Source organism: Nesoenas mayeri (genome assembly GCF_963082525.1).
Source record: "Nesoenas mayeri genome assembly, chromosome: 1".
NCBI classification, from domain to species: Eukaryota; Metazoa; Chordata; class Aves; order Columbiformes; family Columbidae; genus Nesoenas; species Nesoenas mayeri.
In genome coordinates this window covers 62807038-62832415 of record NC_137541.1, presented here as the reverse complement: position 1 = coordinate 62832415, position 25378 = coordinate 62807038, and the positions used below count along the sequence as shown (strand labels likewise).

Genomic DNA, 25378 nt, shown 5'->3' with positions numbered 1-25378 from the left:
TAGTGAGGATAAAATGCTGAAGTTGCAATGTTTTTTGCCAAAAAATAATCTGTAGTTTTATATAATATTTATATACGTAGGAAATTGATGTTGTGCACCAGTATCATATCTTTGTTTGATTTTCCCCTCAACAGTTGGTCAAGAAACTATTGCTTTTCATTCCAGGAGAGTAAACCATGTGCAGGCATTTCTAGCTGTAATATAAGTTTTTTCTACAAAGTACATCTTCATAACAGACTTTGTCATTTTCAGTAACATATAATCTAAGCAATGTTATCTTCCAGCCTCCAGTAACAAAAAACCTAGTGACTAATTGCAAACCTGTGACTGACAGAATTCGTAAGGCATACAAGGACAAAAACAAATACAGGTATGTTGTTACAGTCTTGTGAAAAGCTATGCTAGGTTTTGTAAAGCAATAAAAAGTAGTATGTACATGACCAAAGATTGAATGTGTATGTTAACAAATCTCATCTCATTTTAACAGTAAAAGGGAAGAAACATACTGATATCTGCTTATGTTTCAGTATGCAGAATGATGTGTGTTTTTTCACAGTTCCTTATTTAGTAGGCTAAATATTTCCATGCTACTCCTGTCATCTTGAGTCAGATCCTAATTTGTGTTGTACAACAGAAAGCCAGAGTATCTTTGGATGTTTATATAAGTTGACTATCTGTAGGGAGTGAGGGCATTTAAAGTAGTGTAAAAAAGAAGAAACAGCCTGTCCTGTACCTAGAAGTTGTAAATCTGCTTTGTCCTTTTTTCTACCAAAAAATTAAAAAAGAAAAGAAAAGAAAAAGCATTTTAGCCCTAACTACCTTGTAGTCTTCCTGCAAGGAGGAGTGACAGGAAGAGCGGGAGAGGGACAGGAAAAATGTTTCCACCCTCTTTGGAAAGGGCAGGACTAAACCATGATCATGACTGTGGGTTTGAACAATTGTATTTGTTTAGATCCACCTGACATCATATTCTATCAGATCTTTCTTCTCTGGAAGCTGCATGTCAGTGAGTTGCATGTCAATGAGGCTGTTTGGTGGTGTGGAGCTGACAGCCTTGTCTCCTGCCCATTGTCTCTCCAGTGGTGGGAAGTCTCTGAAGCATGCAGGTGTCCCAGGGTGGCTATGGAGTTTAATAAAGCTGTAAAATGAAAGAGGGTTACAGATGCTGCTTAGGGCAGCTTTTGGGCATTATTGTACATTAATTCATAGTCCTTCAAATTGTGTTGTAAGCTTTATAAATAATTTTCTTCCCAGGAGAGTTTAGGCTAAACCCGAAAAGCTAACACAACAAATGAGATTGGAAAATGCTGGAATGGAGGCAAGGATTTGCTGTGCTTAATGATATAAATACATTATTATAAATCAGTTTAAGATATAAACTACTCTTCTGTTGAATATTGAATAACTGTATCATAAATTTTGTGAACTTAATAAATGCAGTATGTTCTCAGGTGAGACTTCAAGGAGTGGGCAGGGTCTTTTCATATATCAAGAGGTAAAAAATGTAGTGTGTTACTACTACGACTGTTGAAAGAGCATTGACCCCCTTTTAAACTCAAGATATTCTTCAGAAGTTATATGTTTCTGCATTTCATATATTTATGTCTAGGTTATTGATTAGGTGGGTGGGAAAGGTTTTATTTAAGGCTGTAGTTTTATATATTCTTCTGTAATTTTATTCTAAGATTTTTCTGGGATTGGTGATTGGATAATAAGAACATATTTTCTGATGTCTGAACTGTCATTATAAACTACAATTGTAAATTTTGTTGGTTTTTTGTGTTTTAAAAAGAGCCTAGTAAGTGTTATGTCTGCTTTCAGATTAATGCCAAAACTTGTAGTTTACATAATTTGTATTAGCACTCTATTCTGAGGTTTATATGTGGCTGCTAATAAATCTACAGAAAATTGGTTCTGTACAAGAGCATTAGCTGGGAAATGTAATACTGATAGAAATCAAATTAGAAGTTCTAGTGAAGGTTGGGCAGTCAGATTAGAAATAAATTATTAAATTAAATATTAAATTAATATTTATTCAACCTGACTTTAGGTTGTTCTATTAATGCATAATTTCTTTTTTTTAACAATAAGGTTTGAAATCATGGGAGAAGAGGAAATTGCCTTCAAAATGATTCGGACAAATGTTTCTCATGTAGTTGGTCAGCTGGATGACATACGAAAAAATCCCAGGTATCCTGTTTCTTGTTCTGCATGAAGCTGTGAGGTGGTTTTAATTTTCTACTTCAATTGTTTAAACTGTGCATTGAAAAAAAATAAATTATTGCTGTGTATTTCTACACTGTGTGTTACAGGGCAAGACCAATTTTAACCAAAAGTACTTCTAATTTTTTCCATTTAACCGAAGATAAGTGACTGCACTCTCTGTTATGCTAGGTGTTATCTTGTTAGTTTCTGTTAAATTTGTTTACGTATCTAAAACCGTGGAAAAATGGAAGATAAACTTCAGCACTTTCATTCTTGTTGTTCTAGAAGGCATACAATTTATATTGCAGGTAATTTTATTTTAAAGGAAGAGCATTTTGATCTGCTTTATGTAGCAATTTAAAAATAAAACTTAGGTGTGGATTATTTTGTTACAAAATCAGTTTTGCGTATCTATTATGCTTTCATGTTCTGTTATAACATGGCAAGAAGTATTATTATTTTATTTTTTTAAAAAATATTTGATGAGAAGCCATCCAAAGCTGGAAGGTATTCCTCTGTTTCTCCACTCTGCAGTGGTCAAAGGCTTAGATACTGAGATCTGAGAATAAGCTCTCTAGTGTTGAAATGGGCTTTTGAAATGACTGTGAGAGAAATGAGGAAAATAGATGTCCTGCAATACATTTCACAGCAGTCACCTTGCAAAGCAAAGAATACTATATTTGAGACTCAAGTCTGAATGTGCTTCATAGTAGCATTTAATGTAGTCCTGAGCCCATTGCATAAGACTGGGGTTCAACAAGACATGGTGAGATAATTTAATAGCCCGCTGCCTGAAAGTGAGACAATGTGTCCACCCAAGTCTCCCCTTCCTTCCTTTCAGTTGCTTGCTTTTATCTTGCATCTTACTTCTGTCTTCAGAAAACTAGAGAGTTCTCTGCCAGTTTAATGAGTTTGGCCTCAAGGAGGGTTCTGACAAGTGTCAAAATACAGAGGAAGGAGTAAAGTATGACCAGGTATCTTGGGCCAGGGAAAGGGAAACCTCTTCTTGCAGGCCACAGCAAGCTATTGGGGAATCTCAGCTGCCTGTGAAACTACACCATTATTTGCATTTCTAGATAAAGAGCAAGTTTTCACTTGCCTCTTACACTGATAGATCATTCAATTACAATGGGGAATGCTAGTTTTGAGATATTTTGCAGCTGAAGATGGCTTGTATCTATTGTTCCTCTTTACAACAGTGCCTTCTGGCCACATAACTCCTGTATTCTAGTTTCCACAATTACCCAGTTCAAAAGAAAAGTGAGCAGTGCCTTAACTGATCCTGGCATTTCCTCTTCCTCCTCCATTTCTTTGTATCTGCTGGCTAGGACTTTTTTCTTGACGTGTAGGTGTGATTTCAAGCCTTCTTTTAGGCCCAAGGAGGGCATGTGACATGAGTTTCTCACCGTCAATGTTCAAGTTTGTGCTTGCAATCACTGGCTTCTTACTTTGGTTGCTGATGTCAGACTTGATCCTGACACTGTTGGTTGTGCTATGAGTATGCATACTGGATTGAGGCTTTCTAGCAACTTAAAATGGAACTGCCTGTGGAGTGACTGTATCCTTAAATGAGGATGCATTTGAGTAAGGGTGTCTAGTCTGCCTCAGGAACCTCAGCAGGCAAGATGAGGCAGGTGAGCTGATCTGTCTTGAATCTTCCCTAATTTTCATAGGATGTACTGGCATGCTGTTATGGACTCAGCCTGAGACTCTGTATATGCATACCCTTTTTTTTTTTTCCTCTGAAGAAACAATAGTGTATTTTAGTCCCAGAGTGTTGGCTGGTTTGAAAAGTGAGGTTGAGTTAATTGTTTGGGCTGTGTTCTGCAAAGTATAGCGCAGTACTGTAGTCATATCTTGTTAGCAAAGGAGAGCTGTCAGGCCTATGTAGGCATGGCATTTCCTTCTCTTCACTGTGTTTTCCCTCCACATAAAACAACATAATTATTCTATACAGTCATTAAAAACAGGTTTTCAGTGCCTGCCTTGGGATGAACTTAAAGTATTTTCAACTACTGGTCTGCCTTAAGTGTTTGCTTTGCATCCTTAGGGAAAAGTGAGCCTTAATCATCTAGGTATTAATCCTGGAATATCCAAAGAAATTTCAGATTTGGTTTCCTTTGGATAGATTAAAACAGTTTTTTCGTTTGAAAAAGGTTGATATCCTTGTCACTTGCTTTGGTTTGCTCTGTGCAGCAGCTTGTCAGTTTGTAAGCTGCATCTCTTTCAGATGAAGCTAAATACGGATGTATACTCCAGGAGTGCAGCTACTGCATTCCCAGGGCTAATGAGCTGCCAGTCCAAGGGACAAGGTCAGGGATAGTCCAGAGTGAACTCCTAAAATGCTTATAGTGTAGACATATGATTGCCATAACCAGCTGCTTTGCATAGTATTACTTGATAGTGTAGACATACACTATCTCTTAGCTCAATAGCTCTTCTTTGAAGAGGAGAGGCATATTTTGTTCTTCTCAGATGTAGCAATTTGAATGATTGATTGTCCCCTGCACACTACCAATTACGCCAGATTCAGTAGAGACTGAGGAAAAATGGTAATGCCCTGTGTAGGCTGATTCACATGCTCTAGAGTTCTGCTTATTTCCAGCTTCACGTAGGAATTCTGAACTTTGCTCTTTGAAAGTACACACCATACTATAGAGAATCCAGCTGACCAGAACTACTTACTTATAAAGGTTAATGATTACAAGGCATATGTCACCAGATATGATTTCTCCCTCTGGGGAAAATGTAAGGGTCTTGTATCTCACAATATAAATAAAGCACATAACCTTGCCCATGTGTGGGAAAGGGAATTTCTGTTGTCAAGCACTGGGTCAGGGTGGCCAAGGGTACATAGCAGCCTAGCACACTAGCTGCTGCTTTAGTTTCAGTACTTTGCAGTAACTTAGATAGTTCTGTGTTTATTACATGAGAAATAACTCTAGAAGAGGCATTATTGGGAGCATGCTTATTTAGTTGCAGTGGTTTCCATGTAAATTCTATTCAGGTGGTGGGTGGTTGTATTTTGGTTGATTATTCAAGTTCAGCTTTGGGTCTATGATTCAAGTCATGTTCTGCCCAGTTTATATAGTGTTCTCAGTAATTCAAAGCCTGGGGATAAAGCTTTGTCTTATCTTGTACAATCTTCTATAGTTTCTATGTTGACTTTCTCTAAAGAATGCAGCATACACAGTAAAATATTAATAATTTAGTATGTTTACCCCTATAGTGGAGCTCACTTTGTTATTGAAGATAATTTACTTAAGATAATTTATTTAAAACCCTTACCCAAATCATCATGCTGTCCACCTAACCTGTTGTCTGTGTCCAGTGGTGGGCCCTGGGATGATGCAAACCAGTGCCCATTAGATGGCAGCATTATGCAAAGAGAACAGAGAGAAAGGTGGTTTGTCATTGGGTTCCTCAGAGGTTTTGGCTCGCAGTCAGCCTTGGTGCTATTAGTATTAAAATCAAATTAATTTCAAATAATGCAACAATAAGGAAACTGATTATTATTATTATCTAATATATCAGTTTGGTTTTAAAAGGATACTGTTTCAATTTTGTTTAAAATGATTCTGCTTGTTTTCTTAGTTTGCCAATATCTTTGCTATATTATTGAAGAAATATTCTAACATGGCTTCTTGTTTTCTAGAAAATTTGTTTGCCTAAATGACAATATCGATCACAATCACAAGGATGCTCAGACAGTGAAAGCAGTGCTTAGGGATTTTTATGAATCAATGTTTCCCATACCTTCCCAATTTGAACTGCCTAGAGAATATCGGAATCGTTTCCTTCACATGCATGAACTCCAAGAATGGTAGGTTATGCCTGTTCTCTTCAAGTTATTGTAGTCCAGTAGCATATAATTATAGAACATATTGATAAAACCATTTTTTCCACAGTATTTTAATGACAGACTTAACAGTGAAAATAATGTGAAAAGATTTGAATGGACTAAAATTTGAGGTTTGCAGGTTAAGTTTATCTGGTGCTCATAATGGCATTAACATTTCATTGATTGGCCCTAACCTACTTCAAAAAAAAGAGGTGTTGTGTTTTTTTTGTATGCATGTGTTTTTTCATTTGTTTTGTTTTTCAAAAAAAAGAGTAAGTCAGGACTTCTGGCTTGCTTTAAATCTGAAAAAAACAATATTTTTGGAGTTCCTGTTGCACAGCAGCAATATAAACTTAGTTTTCTCACTAAGAATTTTTTTTTAATCTGTCAGACATCTGGATGATCATCACAAAAGATCCATGTGAAATTTTGAAGTTTATTTACCTCTTACCATTTATACATAATCACTTCAGAAATTGGGGTAGTTAGCTTCAAAAGAACACTTTATTTTGACTTGTTTGTAACCAAAGGAGATTTCTACCAGGGTGGGTTAGAGCATGCTGAAGTGCTGGTGGAAATCCATGTTGATCAAAATGTTTGAGAGAATCATAGAACAGCCCAGGTTGGAAGAGCCCTCGATAGATCATCTGGTCCAACATTTTGTGAGAAAGGGAGCCTAGATGAGATTATCTATCACCCGGTCCAGTTGTGTATTGAAAAATCTCTGGTGGTGGGGACTCCACCACATCCCTGGGGTCATTGTTCCAGTGAATTATTATTTTTTTCTCATTTTTTCTCTGTAAAAAAAATTTCTTATATCAAGATGAAACCTCTTTCAGTCCAGCTTGTACCTGTTGCCCCTTGTCTTTTCCATGTGGCTCTTAGTGAAAAAAAGAGCCTCCATCCTCTCTTTAGCCACCCTTTAGTACTGGAAACTCTTCCATGGAAACTTTTTAAAGTGTATATATTTGCATTTATAATATATGAAGCTGTTTTTCTTTTTCCTTCTTTCTCAGGAGGGCATATAGAGACAAGCTCAAATTCTGGACCCATTGTGTGCTAGTAACACTTATTGTATTTACAGTCATCTCATTTTTTGCTGAACAGGTAAAATTAAAATCTTCTTATCAAATCTATAACACTTAATAGATTGTATCTTCAGGATAACATAAGATGGATGCTTGGAGAATAGCTAGGATTTTTCCTTCATAAAGGAAGTGAAGATGTTACATAACTTATGATTGAGTTACTTCAATTTTTAAGTCGTCATGTTGAGATTCCTTGGAAAGAGAGTCATACAAGGGGAAGGAAAGTGGTATTTCCTTTTCAGGTGCCTTGTGGCTGACAAGTCCATCGTCAGTGTGCTGAATTTGGATGCTCAAAATCAGTAATTTTTAAAAAATTCTTAGTCTACTAACACACATATTGGCAAAAGTGCAAAGTAAGTTAACAGGAAGAAAATTTAGGTAATAGCAATGCTCTAGTCCTGAAGAGAATTTTCAAGTATTTAGAGGCCTTATCTAAATCTTATCCCTGAGTAATTGCAAAGACACCTATTGAATTAGAAAAGTTTTGAATCCAACTCCAAGGAAAAAACCCTTCATTTCTGCAAGCATAATATTGCTTTCTTGAACATGATTAATCCTGCTAACCTTAGAGGGAGTCAATGGAACAAATCATATGGGTAATTCTTTGCAGGTTGGGGCCTTAAGTAACCCTTTCCGTGGTCTGATGAAGAGGGTGTAATTCTTGAAAGGTTGGCTTTTGATTATTATTTTTTCCCACCTGTAACTTTTGCATGAATCTTTCCCTTGATTTTCAGCCTTTTGTATATATTAAAAAACTTGCCCTCCATTAGTAACTTGGTTTTGGAAGTGATACTCAACGCTACAGCTAGGTATATAAATACTGCTATAAGATGCCAGCTTTGTGTTGATCTTTTAGAAGTTGAATGTAGCTTGGTGATAAATTAATTTTAATACACAAATTAACCTTAAAATAATCAGAATATAGGCATACTGTATTTTTCACTTTCTGCTTATATTCTGGTTATTGAGAAGTCCAGTGGAAATGTGCACACCTAACAAATGACTTTGAGTAAGTAATTTTCTTCCTGTGCAGTGAAAAAGAAAAAAAGGACAGTGTTGCCTTAATTATTGTGGATGGTACAGATTTTGTAGTTCTTAGGATGAAAGCCTGACCAGCTATGCACCGTTAGACCAACAGAGAACCAAATACTTTATTTTTCTCTCCTCAGCTAATTGCACTTAAACGGAAGATTTTTCCAAGGAGAAGGATCCAAAAGGAAGTTGGTCATGAACGAATCAAAGTGTAGAAGAACTTTATTTTAGAGATCAGTCTACCTCAAGATGTGATAAGCATTTAATATCTCTCATAAGTGTCTTGTATGGTTTGACATTTAAATATGCTGATATGAAGAAAAAAAAAAATCATGCATCTACACTTAGAATCTCCGCAGTACTCTTGACGATATGCAAGCTGCTGGAGCTGTGACAATGCAAAACAAGAGAAATATAATTGTGGAAAACCTGTACGTAGGCAGTTTTCAACAGATCTTACTTTACAACTGTTAGTTCATGGCCATGTTATCCTTTTTTATAAAAAGGGTTACCTAAAGAAATGTAGCTGCATTTATTGCAGTAGATGTTGCCAACTAGATAAAATGTTGGAATGCAAAGTTGTTTGGGATCAGCTTAACAGGTCCTTGATCTTGCATTCCAGAACATTTTGCAAATTTCTGTCATTGCTGCTTTTTTTAGCCCTATGGGAAAATTGAGAATTATGTATCTTGTCATTTAGATTTAGTATCCATTTATTGATGTTGACATTCTTTAAATCACAGTAGCAATTCATCCCCCTATTTGTAATATTTAATTGGGATTGGGAAGAAATGTATGCTACTAAAAAACTACAGAGTAAAAGAACAACTAATAGTTATTTGGACAATACTTTATATCAGGTGTATTATATTCCAAAGAATACAATGGTGGTGTTTCTTGACTTGATTACAAAGAGAGGGTTGTAATCAAATGAAAATGATCAAGGTATATCATTTTACAAGCATTGTAAATATAAAAGCAAAAGTGCCTCTCTATCTGAATGGATAACAAACTGTTTTAATTTAGCAATGTATGGGAGCAGTGTTTCACTCTTTCTACTGACATATAAAGCTTTGGAGTTTTTAAATTTAACAGGGTTTGGCCCTGTATTTTGCTGAGACACCAGAATATTACGGTTTTATGTGGGAAAGGATGCTCAATTTTTCAAGCAGAAATTTTTGGTGGTGTATCTTCAGTTAATTATATTTAATTATATTAGCAGTATTCAAAAAAGCATTCATTTTTGCAATCAGATGATGTACAAAATGTATGTGCATATGTATTGTAAGATACTTGGTTTGCTTTGAAATGAACTAAAATGTGATACAAGTTTTGTCTCTTGTTTCTGTTTTAAAGTAAACCAAAACTTGCCCATTTTGATAATTCAGCCATTAATGCTTATGAATGCTTACATTTAAAGTTCTTATTTTTCCCTTGAACTTCCAACAGTAACAATTTCATATCAATCTGTAGCATGAATGTATTCTCAAAGTACAATCAAGTTTTTGAGCATTGTAAAAATGCAAGCACTTTTAATTATTAAGGTTATATTTCATGCTAGCGATATGTATTATGCTGAAATGTAGAATATAAATAAGTAGTTTAAATCTGCATTACTTCAGATTAGCAGAAAATTAGACATTTCAAGAAATACAAGCAAGCTTTCATAGCTTCTTACACTTCAAACTATCATTAGGTAGATTGAAGTTTGACTAGGATATGTGGCTTTCAAAATTATATTTGGCCTTCTAATCAAAACAGTTGGAAAAGCTTGGTTGACATTTTAAGACAGTTTTTCTGCTGAACTTACATATAAATAAACAGCTTGTAAGAAAGGAAGCAAGGTGATATATGTACAGCATGGTGGTGGCAACTAAGCACTCACCGCTCACTCCGGCCAGCAGGATGAGGGAGGGAATTGGAAAAGTATCTTGACCCACAAGCTTCTCTCGCTTTTAAAGATAGTTTAAAAGTGATGGAGGAGGAAGAAACAAAGAAACACATCCAAGTGATGCCGAGGGAGATACTGTGATACTCTGCCTGCCAAGAGCAGACCCTAATAGGTAAAGGATAAAATACCTCATTTACTGAGGACAGAAAATCCTGTAAGAACAGCAGAAAAATCTGAAACACAAAGCATGCCGTTTGTAAAATTAATTTGACTGGAGGAACAGTGCCTGTTTGCATTGACTTAAGGAAAAATCCTCCCTCGGCATCATACCCTAGCTCAGGGCTGTCCAACTTATTTTCAGCGGGGGCCACATCAGCCTCGTGGCTGCTTGTAATTTAAGGACTGTATAAATGTAGGAGTAGCTACATTTATATAGTCCTAAAATTGCATTTGGCCCTTCGAAGGCAACCGCGAGCCTGATGTGGCCGCCGCTGGAAATGAGTTGGACAGCCCTGCCCTAGTCTCATACACCATAACATGTTTTGCCTCCTTTTGTTGTTTGAATAAGAAATTAAAGCCATTTATCTTAAAAAAATAAATCTGCGGATCTGCGCATGCGTCCCCGGTCCTTAGTGCTGTCCGACCGGTTTCCCGCCTTTCCTGAGGGCTGGGAGCAGCTGAGGCGGCCCCGTGTCATCTCATCCCCGTCAGCCTATCGCCCCGGGGCCCCCGAGGGAGACTGAGCGCTGCAAGAGGCTCTGGTGCCGGTGGGGGTGAGGGGTTTTGGGTGAAGCGGTGTCCCTTGCCGCCTGCGGGAGGGTGTAAGGAGCCGTCTCCCCCGCGCCGCCGGTGCGTCCTCGCCGTGTGAGGTGGCGGCTGCCGCGGCGGGCGCTGCTGTGCGGGGGTGAGGTGGGGAGGGGGGAAAAGAGCCCATCGCAGGGCAGAGGGATGAAGGGTGGTCGGGCGGGGAGTAAGGAACTGGGTTGGGACACCGCAGTGCCCCCACAGCCTTTGACACTCCCGTGGCTTCTCCCCAAAACCTGTTACCGCGGTGGGGAGGTGCAGGCTCAAGCCTCTCTCAGTGCTCTGAGGTAGAAGAAGGTGGGCCCCCACAGTGAAAAGCCCCACATAGGAGATTCGCACAAATATTGGTTTATTTCACATCTTTTTTGGGCAGAGTGAAAATAAGGAGGTGAATTTCCCTGAAAAATCCTTGTTAAATACACATTTGTGGACTGAAGATACTCGAACTGACTGAAGCAGGTATCTCCACAGGAGGGGTGAAGGCTGGATGGTGGTGGGAGGTGGCAAGATTGTTTGGCAGGGGTGTCAAACTCATTTTAACTGGGGGGCCACATCAGCTTCACAGTTGCCCTCAAAAGGGCCGCATGTAATTTTAGGACTGTATAAATGTAAGAGTAGTGGCTTCTGGTAAAAATCAGTTTGACAACCCTGGTCCAGAGAACTGGAGAGTTCTGCTTTGTACACTGATTTTCAGTGCAAAGGAAGGTGCCTCTATGTGAGAAAAATACATGTAAATAAATACCTGTTCATGCTTCCAGTTTAAAGTTGAAGCGCTTTGTCTGGCAGCAGAGAGATGCACGGCCACATGCCATACCAATACTGTCCTCCTTAAATCAGGTTTTCAGCAACTACAGTAGCTGAAAAGCAGAATGAGTCTTGAAAACTTCCTCTCATCTGAGGACGATTTTAATGCAAGAGCTTTTGATTTTCCAATTAATAATTTAAAGGTGTTGTGTTTGGTTGGTTGTGGGGTTTTTTTGTTTGTTGAAAGTAACTTGTAAGCTGTAAAAATATATTATATATGCTACATATATACTAAACCATACTATGTAGAGAAGCATCAACCACAGGAAGAACTGGGTATTAAAAAGCAGTTAGTAGATCAGTGTGATCACATTGTATGTAGCCATGTAATATGTGGTTAATGAACATATTTTCATACCTACAGACAACTAATTCAAAAAAACAGAAATGGGAAACTGAGGTGTGTGAGGCAGCTGTTAATGCTGGGGGAACTTCTTAGTCTTGGAAATTCAAAAGATCTTTACTGGAGATCTCAGTTTCAGTGTGGGAGCTTAATTTTCAGGTCTATTTTTGCCTTTGCTTTGGAAAACTTACTGATACTGGTAACTGTGTTGAATTGTGTCTAGAATGAGAAGTTTATCCATTGCTGAGTCACATCTTGCTCAGTTTGGAAAATAAGGGTATTTACAGCTGATTTTTCTTTCTGTATTCTTTCCATCTTCCAAATAATCCTGTTATCTTTCGAAGGATTTTTAAAAGTATATGTTCTGTGATGCTTTACTTGAAATGCTTCATACTTCTTGCCATCAGACAAAGAGAAGAAACATTTCAGGAAGGATTCAGTAGCTTGCTATTTCCCGTTGTATTTGTTTATTGTTTCTATTGATAAAGCGCTAAGGAAAAATGATTTTATTTTGTCACTCATGTGTTTAATGATTACAACTATGCTCTTTCAAAGTAGATATTTTACTCCTTAAATATTTATAAAAATACACAGAATACATAAAAGTTAGTATTACTAAAGTAAATTAATATTGGTTTTTTTAGGAAAGCAGTGTATTTGTAAAAAATACACAAACTGCATTAGTTGCATTACAGAATGCAGAGGCATAACAGCTAAAAATAAAGCTAATTCAGAAAGTGAAAGATTACCAGGATTTTTTTAAAATGATATATGTGTGTGTATATTTGTGTGTCTAGCATGGGATGGCTTGTAGAATTAGATTGTTCTTTATGGTTCATCTTCACCATATTTTATAAAATAGAATACTGGCATAGCTTTTTGGGAATGCAGTACCGGATATGACAAAATACATAAAAAACATTATGGAAGTTGAGCAGGCAGGCACCTTAAGAAAGTGCATAATTTACACCTTGTTTTTCTGCAGAATCAAGTATGTTCCTACTAGCCCTCATAACGTTTTTACTCCATTCTTCATCCTGTGGATTACCTCAAAACTGAAACAGTTTGACTACTTGAATATCCTTTCAGGGAGAGACTGTTACAAGGGTGTCCATAACAGGTCAATGTAAGCATGAAAACATATTTACCTTGAAGTATTGTGGGAAAAGTTATGTAACAAATACACCATTTCAGTAGGAAGAAAATATTATGGCACCATCAGGAAGGAAGCATGGAGGAAAGGCTGGTAAAACAGCACAGGAAGATCAAGCCATTCCTGCCTATGACTTTCAGGAGGAAAGAAAAGAGCTGAGTGGATCAGAGGAAGATATTAGAGAAGGTGCTTAAGTGTTTTTTTATTTTATTTTATTTTATTTTTTTAAACATGAAGTTTGTAGTATTTCTGACTATTGATAGAAATGAGACTTTGGCTTCAACAAGTGTCTGAGCAAGCATGGTTCATAATGTTTGTGATGGCTTATCCTATCATATAATTTGGATTGGTAAGAAAAGACAACACAATAGAGTAGCTGCGTATTGTACACTGTAATGTCTTAAAATTAGAGGTGGAGTCTTTAAAAGAGTAGGATTTTTTTTTTTACACAATTTTTTTTAACCTTATTTAATGCCATATCCTTCTGTCACCTGGCTGCATTTAACATTGTGAGATCAGGATAAAGCAGAACTCCTCTGCTTGCTTGTGTGAAGTGCTGAGTCAGGTAGGGTAGTTGCTGGCAGGGTTAAGAGTACTTCAGAAGAATCTGAACTGAAAAAAATAAGGAGGAAGAAGCTGAGGAAAAAAGAAAATAAGTCAACCAAGGGATTCTTGTTTAGTTTTGAGGGAATGTCATGAAAAAGTTGGTTTTGCCTAAAAATGTAGTTCTCATTTATCGTGTGATGTAAAGTTTGATGTAACTCCATTTCTGGATTTTTGTCTTTCAACCCTCTCCCCCGCTTTGTTAATAGAAAGGATTTTTTTTTTAAGAATATAAAAAAAATATTTATGAATTTATTTTTTTTAAACATCACAGTACACAATTTTAGTACTTATTTTACAGTAAAATGAAATTCTTACAGATTGGGCTTTCTCAATATTTAGATTATTTTTACCTTTCAGATGGTTTTGAGTTGGGAGTAATTGTATAGTAGCGGACACATCTAGAACTGGTTGAGACTAGTCTAGAGGAACACTAGGCAGTGCCAGCTCAAATCCAGCATTGCAGAGTAATTCATCATCTGTCAACTCCAGATTCAAAGTTTTAGGAGCTGCATGTGTTACAGATGGGAAATGAGACCCATGAGACATGTTCAGAAAAGTGGCATTACAGAAAAGTAATTACACTTTTAATAACTCAAATGACCCCCACAAAATATATTTTTTTGTAAATCTTTTTGAAACTTGTATTAAGGTGAAACACCAGTACTGGACAAGCATGGAAAGAAAAGACCTTTGGCGACAACTCATGTGGTTCCAGATGATGTGGGGTAAGGTTATGATATTTTTTTTTTCCCCCAAAATAAGCAAGTCTGAAATAGATACTGAGTTCGGTTATTGATCATGCTTGTTTTGCTTGGGTTGGTTTTATGGTTTTTTGTTTGTTTGGTTGGTTGGTTTTTGGCATTTGATTCAAAAATCAGGTGACAGATAATACATTAGTTGCACTAAAATTATTTTTTCTTTCAGGAGATGATTTAAATTTTATCCTAAATTTTCGATAATTTTATTCCTTTTTTCCCTTCTGATCTTAGCTGTTTGAAGATGTTAACAGCACTTTAAATGATCCAACTACTGCATGAAAAAAATAAAATCTTTTTACAAATAAATCTTATGAATTTCAATATTTATGGGCAGTGTAATAAAAAAGTGTATATTGACATTGTTTTAACAAGCTTATAGCTGTTGAAGAAACTGGGGGTTTTTTTTATCCTTTTTTTTTTTTTTACTCTTTAGAAAAGAAAGTGATATCCTGTGGAGATGATATAAGACCAAGATAAACATTTTCTTTATTCACCAAGTCCCATTTTGGACTTGTCAGCTATTGTACCACTGCCTTACCCACTGATGTTATCATCTTAAAACTGTTGTAAAAACAACCCTGATATTACTTGTCTTGGATTTTACTTACTGTGCCAGTCATGCTGTATGCAATGGACTTGTTTTCACTTGATGTTCCAAATACCTTTTGTCTTGTCTTTTTGTATAGGAAATGATCAATTTTGTTTACTGTCCTCCTTCACTCAGGGGCCTTTAAATGCCTAATACTGCCTTTTTACTGGGGAGTAAGTGAATAGATTCTAGTAACTTTTTTTTAAAAACAGCAAATTAGCCTAAAAAAAGAGACCTCTCAAAGGAGGACAAAAGGATTATAATTTTTTATCTTGTAGAAGAGTAGCAGCTCTCAGTGCTTACAAGCAATAGACATGTGACTAAGATTAGTTTTAAGCAGACACAACAGGTCTTATTCTTAAGACAGAAAATGGGCAAATAAAATTTTTTCACGATATTTTGTAGGGGTGAAGTACAGAATATGCTGGAAAGATTTGGAGGTAAGTACGTTTACATTCTAATAAATTAAAAAACAATTCATGTTTAAGTTGCAGAATTGGCAGTGATTCCTTACCATAAAATAATTTTCAAGATTTACGTAAAATGACCAGTCTTTCTAGCATTCTTCAGCATTTCTGAAAAAAGCCAGTTTTGAGGAAAAAAAAAGTTACAATACATCTAAGTAGAGCAAAGAGGAAAGAAGGGAATAACCACATTTAAAGTGAGATGGAAGTGTTAGTGTAGCTAATTGAAAAGGAAAAAGAGAAAGAGGCATGAGTGCTTTTGATTACCAATTCCAATTTTAAGATGAGGTATAAAAGGTGAGAAAGGGACAATGTGAGTTAGCTGTTTTTCTGACTCCATTTTTTTGTTACAATGACATAGAAGAAACTGGGGATTGCAAGACTTGAGTAAGAAATTAGGGGCATGTAAATGTTAAATAGAACAAGTAGTTCTAATTCCAGACAAGGTATTTTGGAAGTAGGTTGTAGTTAGAATACAGAATGACCTAGGAGGTAGTATGTACTCCACACCTTCAGAAATCTAGAGAACTTGAAAAGATAATTTCAACAATCAGGAAGGAGAGTACCAGTTTCTAGAAGAGCAAAAGAATGAGGGTAAGTAAGGCCAGTCATCTAGTGATGACAGATTTATGCATGTCACCTGCTTGGATTTAGTTCAGTCATCAACAGACCCTCAGATGACTTGACTTATAAATTTCCCGCTAAACTCCAGGTAGCTGACAGCTTAGAGAAAAAACACATTTCACTTGTAAAGAATTTATAATAGACATCACAGTGCAAAAAAGCATCAAAAAGCCGTGAAAGGAAGGGAAACCATCTTACTGCCAGTATTACACACTCAATAGGTGGTTAATACTTGCATTGTGTACATAAGAAAATGCTGTACACAGTTACTACTTGCTTGTAAATCTTAACGTGGAAGAGGAGTTGAAGGAATTCCCTAATTCACGAATTAAGACTTTTTGCTGTTAAGGTATGTATTGGAATGCTGTTGTAGATGTAGCAGTCTAGACAGGAGGAGGATTTTGGCATTAAAAAGCTAGGATTGCTTGTGATTGAAGACTCAAAAATAGGACAGAAGGAAGGAAAAGTAATGGATCAGAGAGAGGATGCTGTCTGCTCAAAAATGATAGGTTGGGCATTAGCAGGGGCAGATGCTTCAGCAAATTAGAGAGGTTTGACAGATGTTTGCTGAAATCTACCGTGAGAAGGAAAATAAATTACTGTATTAACCTTAAGCTGTGACTTGTTTGTTAAACTCCAAATGTAAATTAAAGTGAAACAAACATACTAACTTACATTAACTTGAATACTTCTTAAAAACTTAAAAAGTACTAAGTTTCTCTGAAGTATGAAAAATAGTTTGTCATCCATTCAATATGTTCTTAGTGATAGTAATCACATACTACTTTTATTTCTCAAATCTAAGTAATTTGAATATTACTCTGAAATGTGTGTTTTTTCTAGAAAAATAAAAGTGTCAGCATTACTAAATTCCTTGAGGGTCTGCAAACTCTGAGCTGGCACTGCAGTCATGCAGCTAAACTAATGAGGATTTGACTTAAATATTATTAGATACTAGAGAAAAGAGGGAGCTGTCTGTGCTCAGTCAGGTTTGTGCAAGGCAGCTCGCTCTGCCTTTGAATGGAGAATTTCCAGACGGTGAGATGTACAAATACAGTGTTTGAAGATACACAGTGTGAACTGATTGGATAGTGCTTCTAGCGCTTCAAGCACGTATGTGTGGTCATTGTATGGATGATATGTTAGACGTGCATGCTGGACCATAATAATCAGTAGGGGAACACTTGACAGCAGCGTGTAAGGAGACAATTTATACGTGGCAGCACTGCAGCCACCCTGGGTTCAAACCGCTGCACAGTTTCAGTTCACCGTGTGTGTCTGTTGGGAGCCAGTCTGACACCACCCTGCCCAGTGTGAAAGGAGCTCAAGCTGAGTCATGTCATGATAGGTGCTGTTTGGTCTGGTCCCTTAGAGAGATGGGACTCGAAGCAGATGCTGGAGGAGTTGGTGGGGCTGGGCAGTGAGTAGTTGTGACTCCAGCAGCCAGGTGTCGGTGAGGGTGTATGGGGGGTTTAGGGAAGCAGCACTCACACCGCTGCCAACAGCAGGTTGAGGGACACTCTAAACACAGCAGCCAGGAGCCCAGATGACATCAGCTTCTCTCCATTAGAACATGCCTCACTTGCTTCTCCAAAGCGTAACTCATCAGCATTTTTAATAAAAGGCACAATGTATCTTGGTATGCTTAATTTCTAAATATTTGGTTTTTAGCTGACATTAACAAGGCTCTCTTAGCTAAGAGGAAAAGATTAGAAATGTATACAAAAGCTTCACTCAAAACCAGTAACCAGAAGATTGAACATGTTTGGAAAACACAGCAAGAGCAAAGGTAACGTTTACCCTTGTTTTTCAAACCTGTGAAATCAAATTCCTTTTTGTGTCACAGCATGGATAGTTGGTCCATCTTCTTGCAGTTAAATAGCAAGTAGTGTATCTACTAGTTAATAATGTGCTCAGGTCCTCTTGTTTCTGCTGCCTCCAATTGTGTCCACTTGGTTAAATTGACAGTAATAGTTTAGCCTAGTACTTTCCCTTTCGATTTGAGAAGCTTAAAATTTGGCATTTTGCGAGAAAAGTACCTTAAAGAGCTGGTTTGACTTTTACCTTTATTTTTGTCTTTTAAACTCCTCTTGCCTCTTAAGGCATATTTAATTACTACAACTGATACTACAGGTAAAGCAAACCGAAAAATGAGACATCTGAAAACTGAAAGTCAGCAATACTTGTAACTGTCTTGGTGTTATATATATATATATGTATATATCTATATTTGAAACTTGCATTGACAAAATTTAAGTTTACATAGAGCAACTAGAGCATAATGAACTAACAAATGCACTAATCAGTTTTCATTCTAAACCCCTTGTGTTAAGGCCAAGATCTGTAGTTGGCTTAGAAAAACAGTGAATCTCAGAAAATCTGGCACTGTATTTTTCTTTTACCCTGAGTTAAAAATCCACATTCACTCTGAAAGTATGCACGTGTATGTATGTGTGTCCAGTTTTTCAAAATATACAGTATTCATTTATGGCCTGATGTCAAAATAACCTGGTTTTTAATCTATGCCAGCTCCTTTTAGTCTGCCCCATGTACATGTTGAACCTTAACTTCCCCTGTAATTCTTCATAGCATTTGTCATACTTACGGCTAGTGTCTATTTATAGGCAGAAGCTTAATCACGAGTTCTCCCAGCAGTTCCTGACTTTATTTCAGCAATGGGATGTAGATGTGCAGAAAGCAGAGGAGCAGGAAGAAAAACTGGCGGTGGGTTTCCAGCATGCCATGTGTTTCACCATATTTTCAGAGAGGAAATATTGTTGTTCAGACACTCGAGAAATGTAAAAACACTTTATGGAGTTTAAACAAATATATTATTGTTTGCCTCGATTTTAATATTTCCTTCAAGTTTGGTGGCTCTCAAACTGTAAATGTTTAAGTTTGGGGATATATTTTAAAGTGAAAAGAGGTGCATTTTTAAGCTTTAGTGCAAGTTTATAAATGGCAATAAGTGATGCCCTAGGCCAGCTTGAGAAAAGCCGAGACCATTTAAGGAGAAGAAAAATGTGTGCCGTGCATCTATAGTATTTGGGTTCAGAGAACAAAGGAGTAAGAGAGTAGTTGTATTTTAGCATGCATTGCTTAAAAATATGCTTGCATATAATATATGTATGAGAATTTGATAAGGGGATAGGAGGAAAGGGGATAGGAGCGATACAATGGAATGTAATCCCATGATGATGCTGTATTTGTATTCCCAACACATTTGCAAGTTTTGCTTTTCCCCAGGCAGCGCATTTCCCTGGCATACCCTTGAGAACTGCGTTGACAAGCAATCCTCATAGGATCTCATAGGGACAATTCAGATGGGAAGGCACTTCAGGAGGTGACTCAGGGCTTAATCCAGTCTTCAGTCATTCTTTCATTAATAAGAACAAGGATAACTCTCCAGGCAGAGATCTACATTACATAACCCAGATATCCAGTGAAGGCAGAATTTCTGATTTTAATAAATTACAGTAGTGTTACTGTCCAAGGGCTTTTGATTAACTAATGTGATTTTTTTTTTCTCTTTTGCTTCTGCTTCAGAATATGTTTCGTCAGCAACAAAAAGTTTTTCAACAGGCAAGAATAGTTCAAAGTCAGAGACTGAAAACCATTAAGCAACTCTATGAGCAATTCTTAAAGGTACAGTAAATTTTCTTCTTAGAAGGTAGCTGATGTGTATCTCATCCCTTAAGAAAGCTGTATTAATACAACCTTTATGAAATACAGAGATTTAAGGATAAAAACAGCCTTGCATGAATGTTAGTATCTTTCCCTTACTTAGTATCTTTCCCTTGTTATGAACATGGCTTGTTCTCACTATACCTGCATACACATTGCATCTGTTTAATAAACAATTTAGTTAAATGTGTTCTCCCAGGGATCTGACTGGCTTGCCTGTTTCAAATATTTAACCACAACCCACATAGTTTCTACACAGAACGGAGTTTTGTACTAGTTTAGGGGATGCATAGGTCAGTTAAATCATCAGGATTTTTTCTTAATTCTTCCCTTAGATTTTTGGTATGTATTTTAAAAAGTGAAACTTGAAGATATATTAAAAATACATCTTAGGCTGCAATTTACTGGCTTTTATTATTTCTGGCAGATGCATCCCCCATAATGAGAATGGTACAATTTTTTCTTTCCTGTCGTTAACCTTTCTAGCTATTGCTATTTCATGTAAGGAAAGCGACCCTTAAAAGAAAATCAACTGTAATTCCCTTAAAATTGCCCAGGTGCAACTCTCTTCATCTCTTCATCTCTTCCTAAGCAACATTCTTTAACCTGATATTCAAGGTGAAATGTCAACAGGAAGAATGGGGTGGAGGTAATGACTGATGCTGAAAACAGGCCCAGCTGGATGGTTATGTGATCAGTCCCCTTTATCTTTCCAGTTGCTTTATGCATAATTTTTGTATTTGTTGGCAGTCCTTACAAACACTATTTTTTTGACAATGCTTATGGAGCATATTGTATTTTAAACACAATACATACAGATCAGCCATGGTAGGTTTGGGTTTTCTTGTGTGTATGGTTTTGTTGTTGCTGTTGTTTTTTGTTTGGTTGGTGGGGGGGGGGGGTTGTTGTTGCTTCTTTATTTTGTGTGTTTTGGTTTTTTTACAAAGTAGCTAACATAATAGCAAACAAAAAATGATCATGAGTACAACTACTCAAAAATTTGACTTTTCAGTTAAAAAAGTTTTTCCCTGTCATTTTATACTAAGAACAAAATACTGGATTCCCAGAATTTCCTTCCCCACTAATTTTCTAAGTAAGGTATTAGTAAATAAACTGAGAAAAATGAAAGTACCCTAAACAATTGGTTTTCTAAGGAATGCAGAGGTACAGTACCATAGATTCACTGAAGGGCTGAGATTGGAAGGGGCCTCTGGAGGTCATCTGGTGGTACAACAGGTCTACCTAGAGTCAGATGTGCAGGACTTCCGCCCATGTGTTTTTTGAGTATTTCTAAGGATGGAGATTCCACAACCTCCCTGGGCAACCTGTTCAGTGCTTGCTCACAGTAAAAAGATGTTTCCTGATGTTCAGAAGGATCTTCTTGTGTTTTCAGTTTATGTCCATTGGTCCTGTTACAAGGCCCCTCTGAGAAGAGCCTGGCCCAATCTTCTTTGCATCCCCCTTCAGGTTATTTATGCATAGATAAGATTGTGTGTAAGTAAGATCCCCCTGAGCCTTCTCTTCTCCAGGCTGAACAGTTCCAGTGGTCTCAGCCTTTCCTCCTAAGAGAAATGCTCCTGTCCTTTCATTATCTCCATGGCCCTTTGTTTGGCTTTCTCCAGTATGTCAGTGTCTCTGCTGTACTGAGCAGTCTGGAACTGGACCAAGCCCTCCAGGTGCTCAGCAGTGTTGAGAAGAGGGGATGGATCACCTCCCTCAACCTGCTGGAAAAACTTCTAATGCAGCCTAGGAGACCATCAGCTTTCTTTGCTTCAAGGGCACACTGCTGACTCACGGTCAACTTGGTATCCACCAGGACCCCAGGTCCTTTGCTACCAAGCTGCTTTTCCAGCAGGCTGGCCTCCAGCATATACTGGTGCACGGAGCAGGTTCAAGTCTCTCAGTTTCCGACAAACTCTAATTTCTGTTCAAGTCATTTTCTGACTGATCTCTTTTTGAAATTTCAGTTAGTTATGATATATTTGGATTTTTTTTCAAGTCTGGTAGCTTCAAAAATTAAATCTGAAATAGAGTGATTCTTAGTTTAAGAGTATAGTAAAAAATTACAGAGGATGTTACAGAAGCATAAATAAAAAACTGTTCCAAAATGTCAATAATGTCTTCATAAAAAATGAAAAACCTGAACAGTGGGGTGAACTATTACTTTGATTTTTCTCCTCAAAGAAGATCAAAAGGGAGAAACCAAGCCTCAGATAAGCTTCACTAAATACAAGTCAATGAAAACACAACTACACACATATATAGAGTTAGGGATAATTGTATGTACAAAGGGAATACAGGCAGTGCCTTCGCCCGGCTTATTTGGGGAAGAAGTATGAAAGAGGAAGAAATTCAATGTTTTTTTATAGTACTTACCTCAAGTCTCCAAGGTTGTCATAATATTAAACTGTACCCCTATCATTCCTGACAGATGTCTGTTTAATCTTGTAGAACGCTTATCTTTACTGAAATGCAGGATAACTGGCTGAGACTTCACAGATGCTGACTGGAGGGGACTTTCCTTCCCAGGGCTTATACTGTTTAAACAGAAATGTAGACTGGAGTACAAAGTCCTAAAAAAATTTGGTTTTCAAGTTTGTGACAAAACAAATCAATTATCAGTGACCACAACTGCTGTAAAATTAAATTCTAGTCTGAGTAATGGTTGGTTGGTTTGTTTTAAATTAACCCTTTGACATTGAACAGTTCTGAATTAAGATTATTATTAACTTCAGAGCATGGAGGAGTTGGAGAAGAGCAACGAGAATCTTCTAGCTGGTGCACAAAATGAACTTCGCAAAGAAATGGCTATGTTGCAAAAGAAGATTATGATGGACACTGTAAGTATCAGATCTATGAAGAAGTCAGTTAAATGCAAAAATGGAACATTCTATTAAAAAGTCATTTGACATTCATTTAATTAGCTCAAAGGGATCATATTGATATGTGTTCAGTATTTATCTCCTTTTCTTGTAACAGCAACAGCAGGAGATGGCAACTGTTCGCAAGTCTCTTCAGTCCATGTTATTCTGATGGCTCAATGGAGAAACAACTTGTACCTAAGTAACATGATACAAGTATAGGCATTAGCCATAGAAAAGTATGTTAAGATTTACATGTTTTACAGTTTCTATTAAACGCTTTCATAGATTGTTCTAATCTTGTGTCTGATAATGTTGTAAGAGTGTATATTAGTAGGTTTATTACTTTGGCAGGGTATGGACCCCAAACCATTTACTGTCTGTCCAATTAATCTTTACTTAATACTCACTTTCAATACCATTGGACTGTTTAAATTGTTTCACTTTTTATAATGCCAAATTGTAACAATGGGCAGGATTAATGAAAAATGCATTACCCAGATTGTACATAATAACTTTAGGCCTTTAGGCACATTGTACAAATAGAAGCATTTTTCACAAGATGCAGAATTTAAGATTTTCATAGTTTGAACATTTAGTCTGCTGGCATATCAGCAGTTATAAACGCTCACACAGTATTACATAGCTCATGTAACATTGTTTAATGATGTGTATTATGGTAAAATTAAGAAAATTTTGTTAACTTTTTTTGTTAGGTTAGGTATTGTAATACCTTTGTACTAGTAAAAGAGTTATGAAGTTCTGTAATTTGTCCAAAAAGCAGGTTTCTTTAGTTGAACGATGACCTGACTATCACAGCCTTATAAGACACCTGCTCAAGTAAGCATCATTAAAACATTAGCATTTTGGGGTACATAGTTCTTGTAGAACCACTGCTAGAAGTAATCTAGCTCTTTTATTTAGTACAAGCTGTAACAAGCTGTTGAGATGGAATATTAACTTTTTTGCAGTTCCAAATGACAAGCAATTTAGGGAAGCCTAAGTTTTAAGGATAAAGCATTTATCTTTCGTGTATCTCAATAGAGTACATCAGTATAAATTAAACAATCATCTTAGCTTGCATGCAGTTTTACAGAAAACCATTACACCTCAATATCCACTTTTACAAATTAGGTAGCTCCTAATATATTTAATGCTTAGATTTAATACAACAGTATATAAAACACAAACCAACCACACACCCACACACGCAAATGTGATGTTTTCATAATGATGTATTTCAAAACCAGTCCATACAGACTCTTCTCAGCTTACTAGCATTTTTAGTTCAGAATCAAATCACTTGATGGTTCTCTGGTTCTGGGGGCCAGATGAGTGACAGCTAACTTACAGAAACTTCACTACTGGGTTGCAACTGAAGTTGAACAAACTCTTTTTGTTCTCTGTCTGCTATGACTCAGGGAAGGAACAAACACAGAAGTTATGTTGCTAGAATGATGTGTGAGGCCATGCAGGCCTCTCGTGGGTAACAGATAACTACACTAATTTGTAATTGTGCTGCTGAGTCTCAGCCCTCTAAGGACAATTAGCTAATGCTATGAAATAGTTAAGTTTTTGCTTCCTAACTTCAATACTAGGTTAGTATTGCCTCATGTTTCTGGTTTTCTTAACAATTTCTGCACTAGTTTCTGTCATCTACATACCTCAATCATGTCTTTAAAACTACTTAAACCTACTACACGACATATTTTTGAGCCTTCTGGGGAACCAAACCTTCTCAGTCTAAAAGAAAGTTGCCTATGTCTTTTCATCAGGTGGGTAATTTGTTGACAGTATTCAGGCAAGCTGAAGTGGTCTTTACCATCTTCTGTTTGCCCAAGGGCCTGGGTTCAGGCTAAGTTCACATGTAGATGCTGTGTTTTTCCCAGCCTCAAAAAGGAATAGTAGGATTCCTTTGAAATTGATATTAGTCACTTGGAGTGCTAGTTATTTGGCAGTAACTGTTACAGTTATCCCTCAAGTGTTTCAGTGTACCCTTCTTAGGCAGGAGTGTGATAAATGATATTGTATTCCCTCCAAATTTTACAGACAATACATCACTTTTAAAGTTCTTTGAACACCTCAGTAAGTCTTTTTGAATTAACATGCAGCTAGGAAGCTGCAGTGGCAATATTTTTTTAAACAAACCATAGCATTCTTTATTGTACAGTTCAGGAAGGACTTCATAAACTCACAGCTTGGCTACATATCAGCAACTGAAAGTGATAACAGAAACTTACATTCAACAGCTTTTTACAAAAATAATATTCAAATAGTACCTCCTTAAAGGAGCTTAAGCTTATAGAGTTTGTATGCAAGTCATAATTTGCTCATACAAATAATAAGCTACTTTCACCCAGCTTTTCTCTGATGACAACAGCCCCTCAGCTGAGCACATTATGTTAGCCAGGGGTTCTGTTCTTAAAGAGAGAGAAAAGCTGATGGTGGGCCTGACATTCTTTTTTAGAAAATTTTACTATACATGATGGTTTAGGTCCATGGAGTTTTGTTTGGATAAAGTACAGTGATAGCTACGAGACAAATGAAATTATAAAGTATATGAACACAGTGAGAGCAAACATAACTTCAGAGGGAATTACATATGGGTGCGTTGCATTGTCACAGTCAAAC

At 36.9% G+C, this 25378-nt stretch overlaps 3 protein-coding genes across 3 annotated transcripts in view; 2 read left to right on the top strand and 1 right to left on the bottom strand.

Moving 5' to 3' along the window:
* Positions 1 to 8862, top strand: part of GNPTAB (N-acetylglucosamine-1-phosphate transferase subunits alpha and beta) — a gene marked incomplete at its 5' end in the record, with an annotated part of 46612 nt that extends 37750 nt beyond the window's left edge. Inside the window, 5 exons of the mRNA XM_080354478.1 lie at positions 285 to 370; positions 2092 to 2190; positions 5861 to 6028; positions 7063 to 7153; positions 8304 to 8862. Of these exons, the coding sequence (XP_080210604.1) occupies positions 285 to 370; positions 2092 to 2190; positions 5861 to 6028; positions 7063 to 7153; positions 8304 to 8381 (522 nt within the window). The 3' untranslated portion in view covers positions 8382 to 8862. The remainder of the gene's footprint in view (positions 1 to 284; positions 371 to 2091; positions 2191 to 5860; positions 6029 to 7062; positions 7154 to 8303) is intronic.
* A 4246-nt stretch (positions 8863 to 13108) lies between these two features.
* On the top strand, positions 13109 to 22919 carry SYCP3 (synaptonemal complex protein 3; the record flags this gene model as incomplete). The annotated part of the gene is made up of 8 exons (XM_080344106.1): positions 13109 to 13347; positions 14417 to 14492; positions 15520 to 15554; positions 17874 to 17991; positions 18827 to 18926; positions 19749 to 19847; positions 22622 to 22726; positions 22866 to 22919. The coding sequence occupies exons 1-8, from the start codon at positions 13218 to 13220 to the stop codon at positions 22917 to 22919; spliced, it is 717 nt and encodes a 238-aa protein (XP_080200232.1). The 5' UTR covers positions 13109 to 13217.
* The window catches only part of CHPT1 (choline phosphotransferase 1), a gene marked incomplete at both ends in the record, with an annotated part of 22464 nt that continues 19986 nt past the window's right edge, over positions 22901 to 25378 (bottom strand). Inside the window, one exon of the mRNA XM_080344090.1 lies at positions 22901 to 22945. Within this exon, the coding sequence (XP_080200216.1) occupies positions 22901 to 22945 (45 nt within the window). The remainder of the gene's footprint in view (positions 22946 to 25378) is intronic.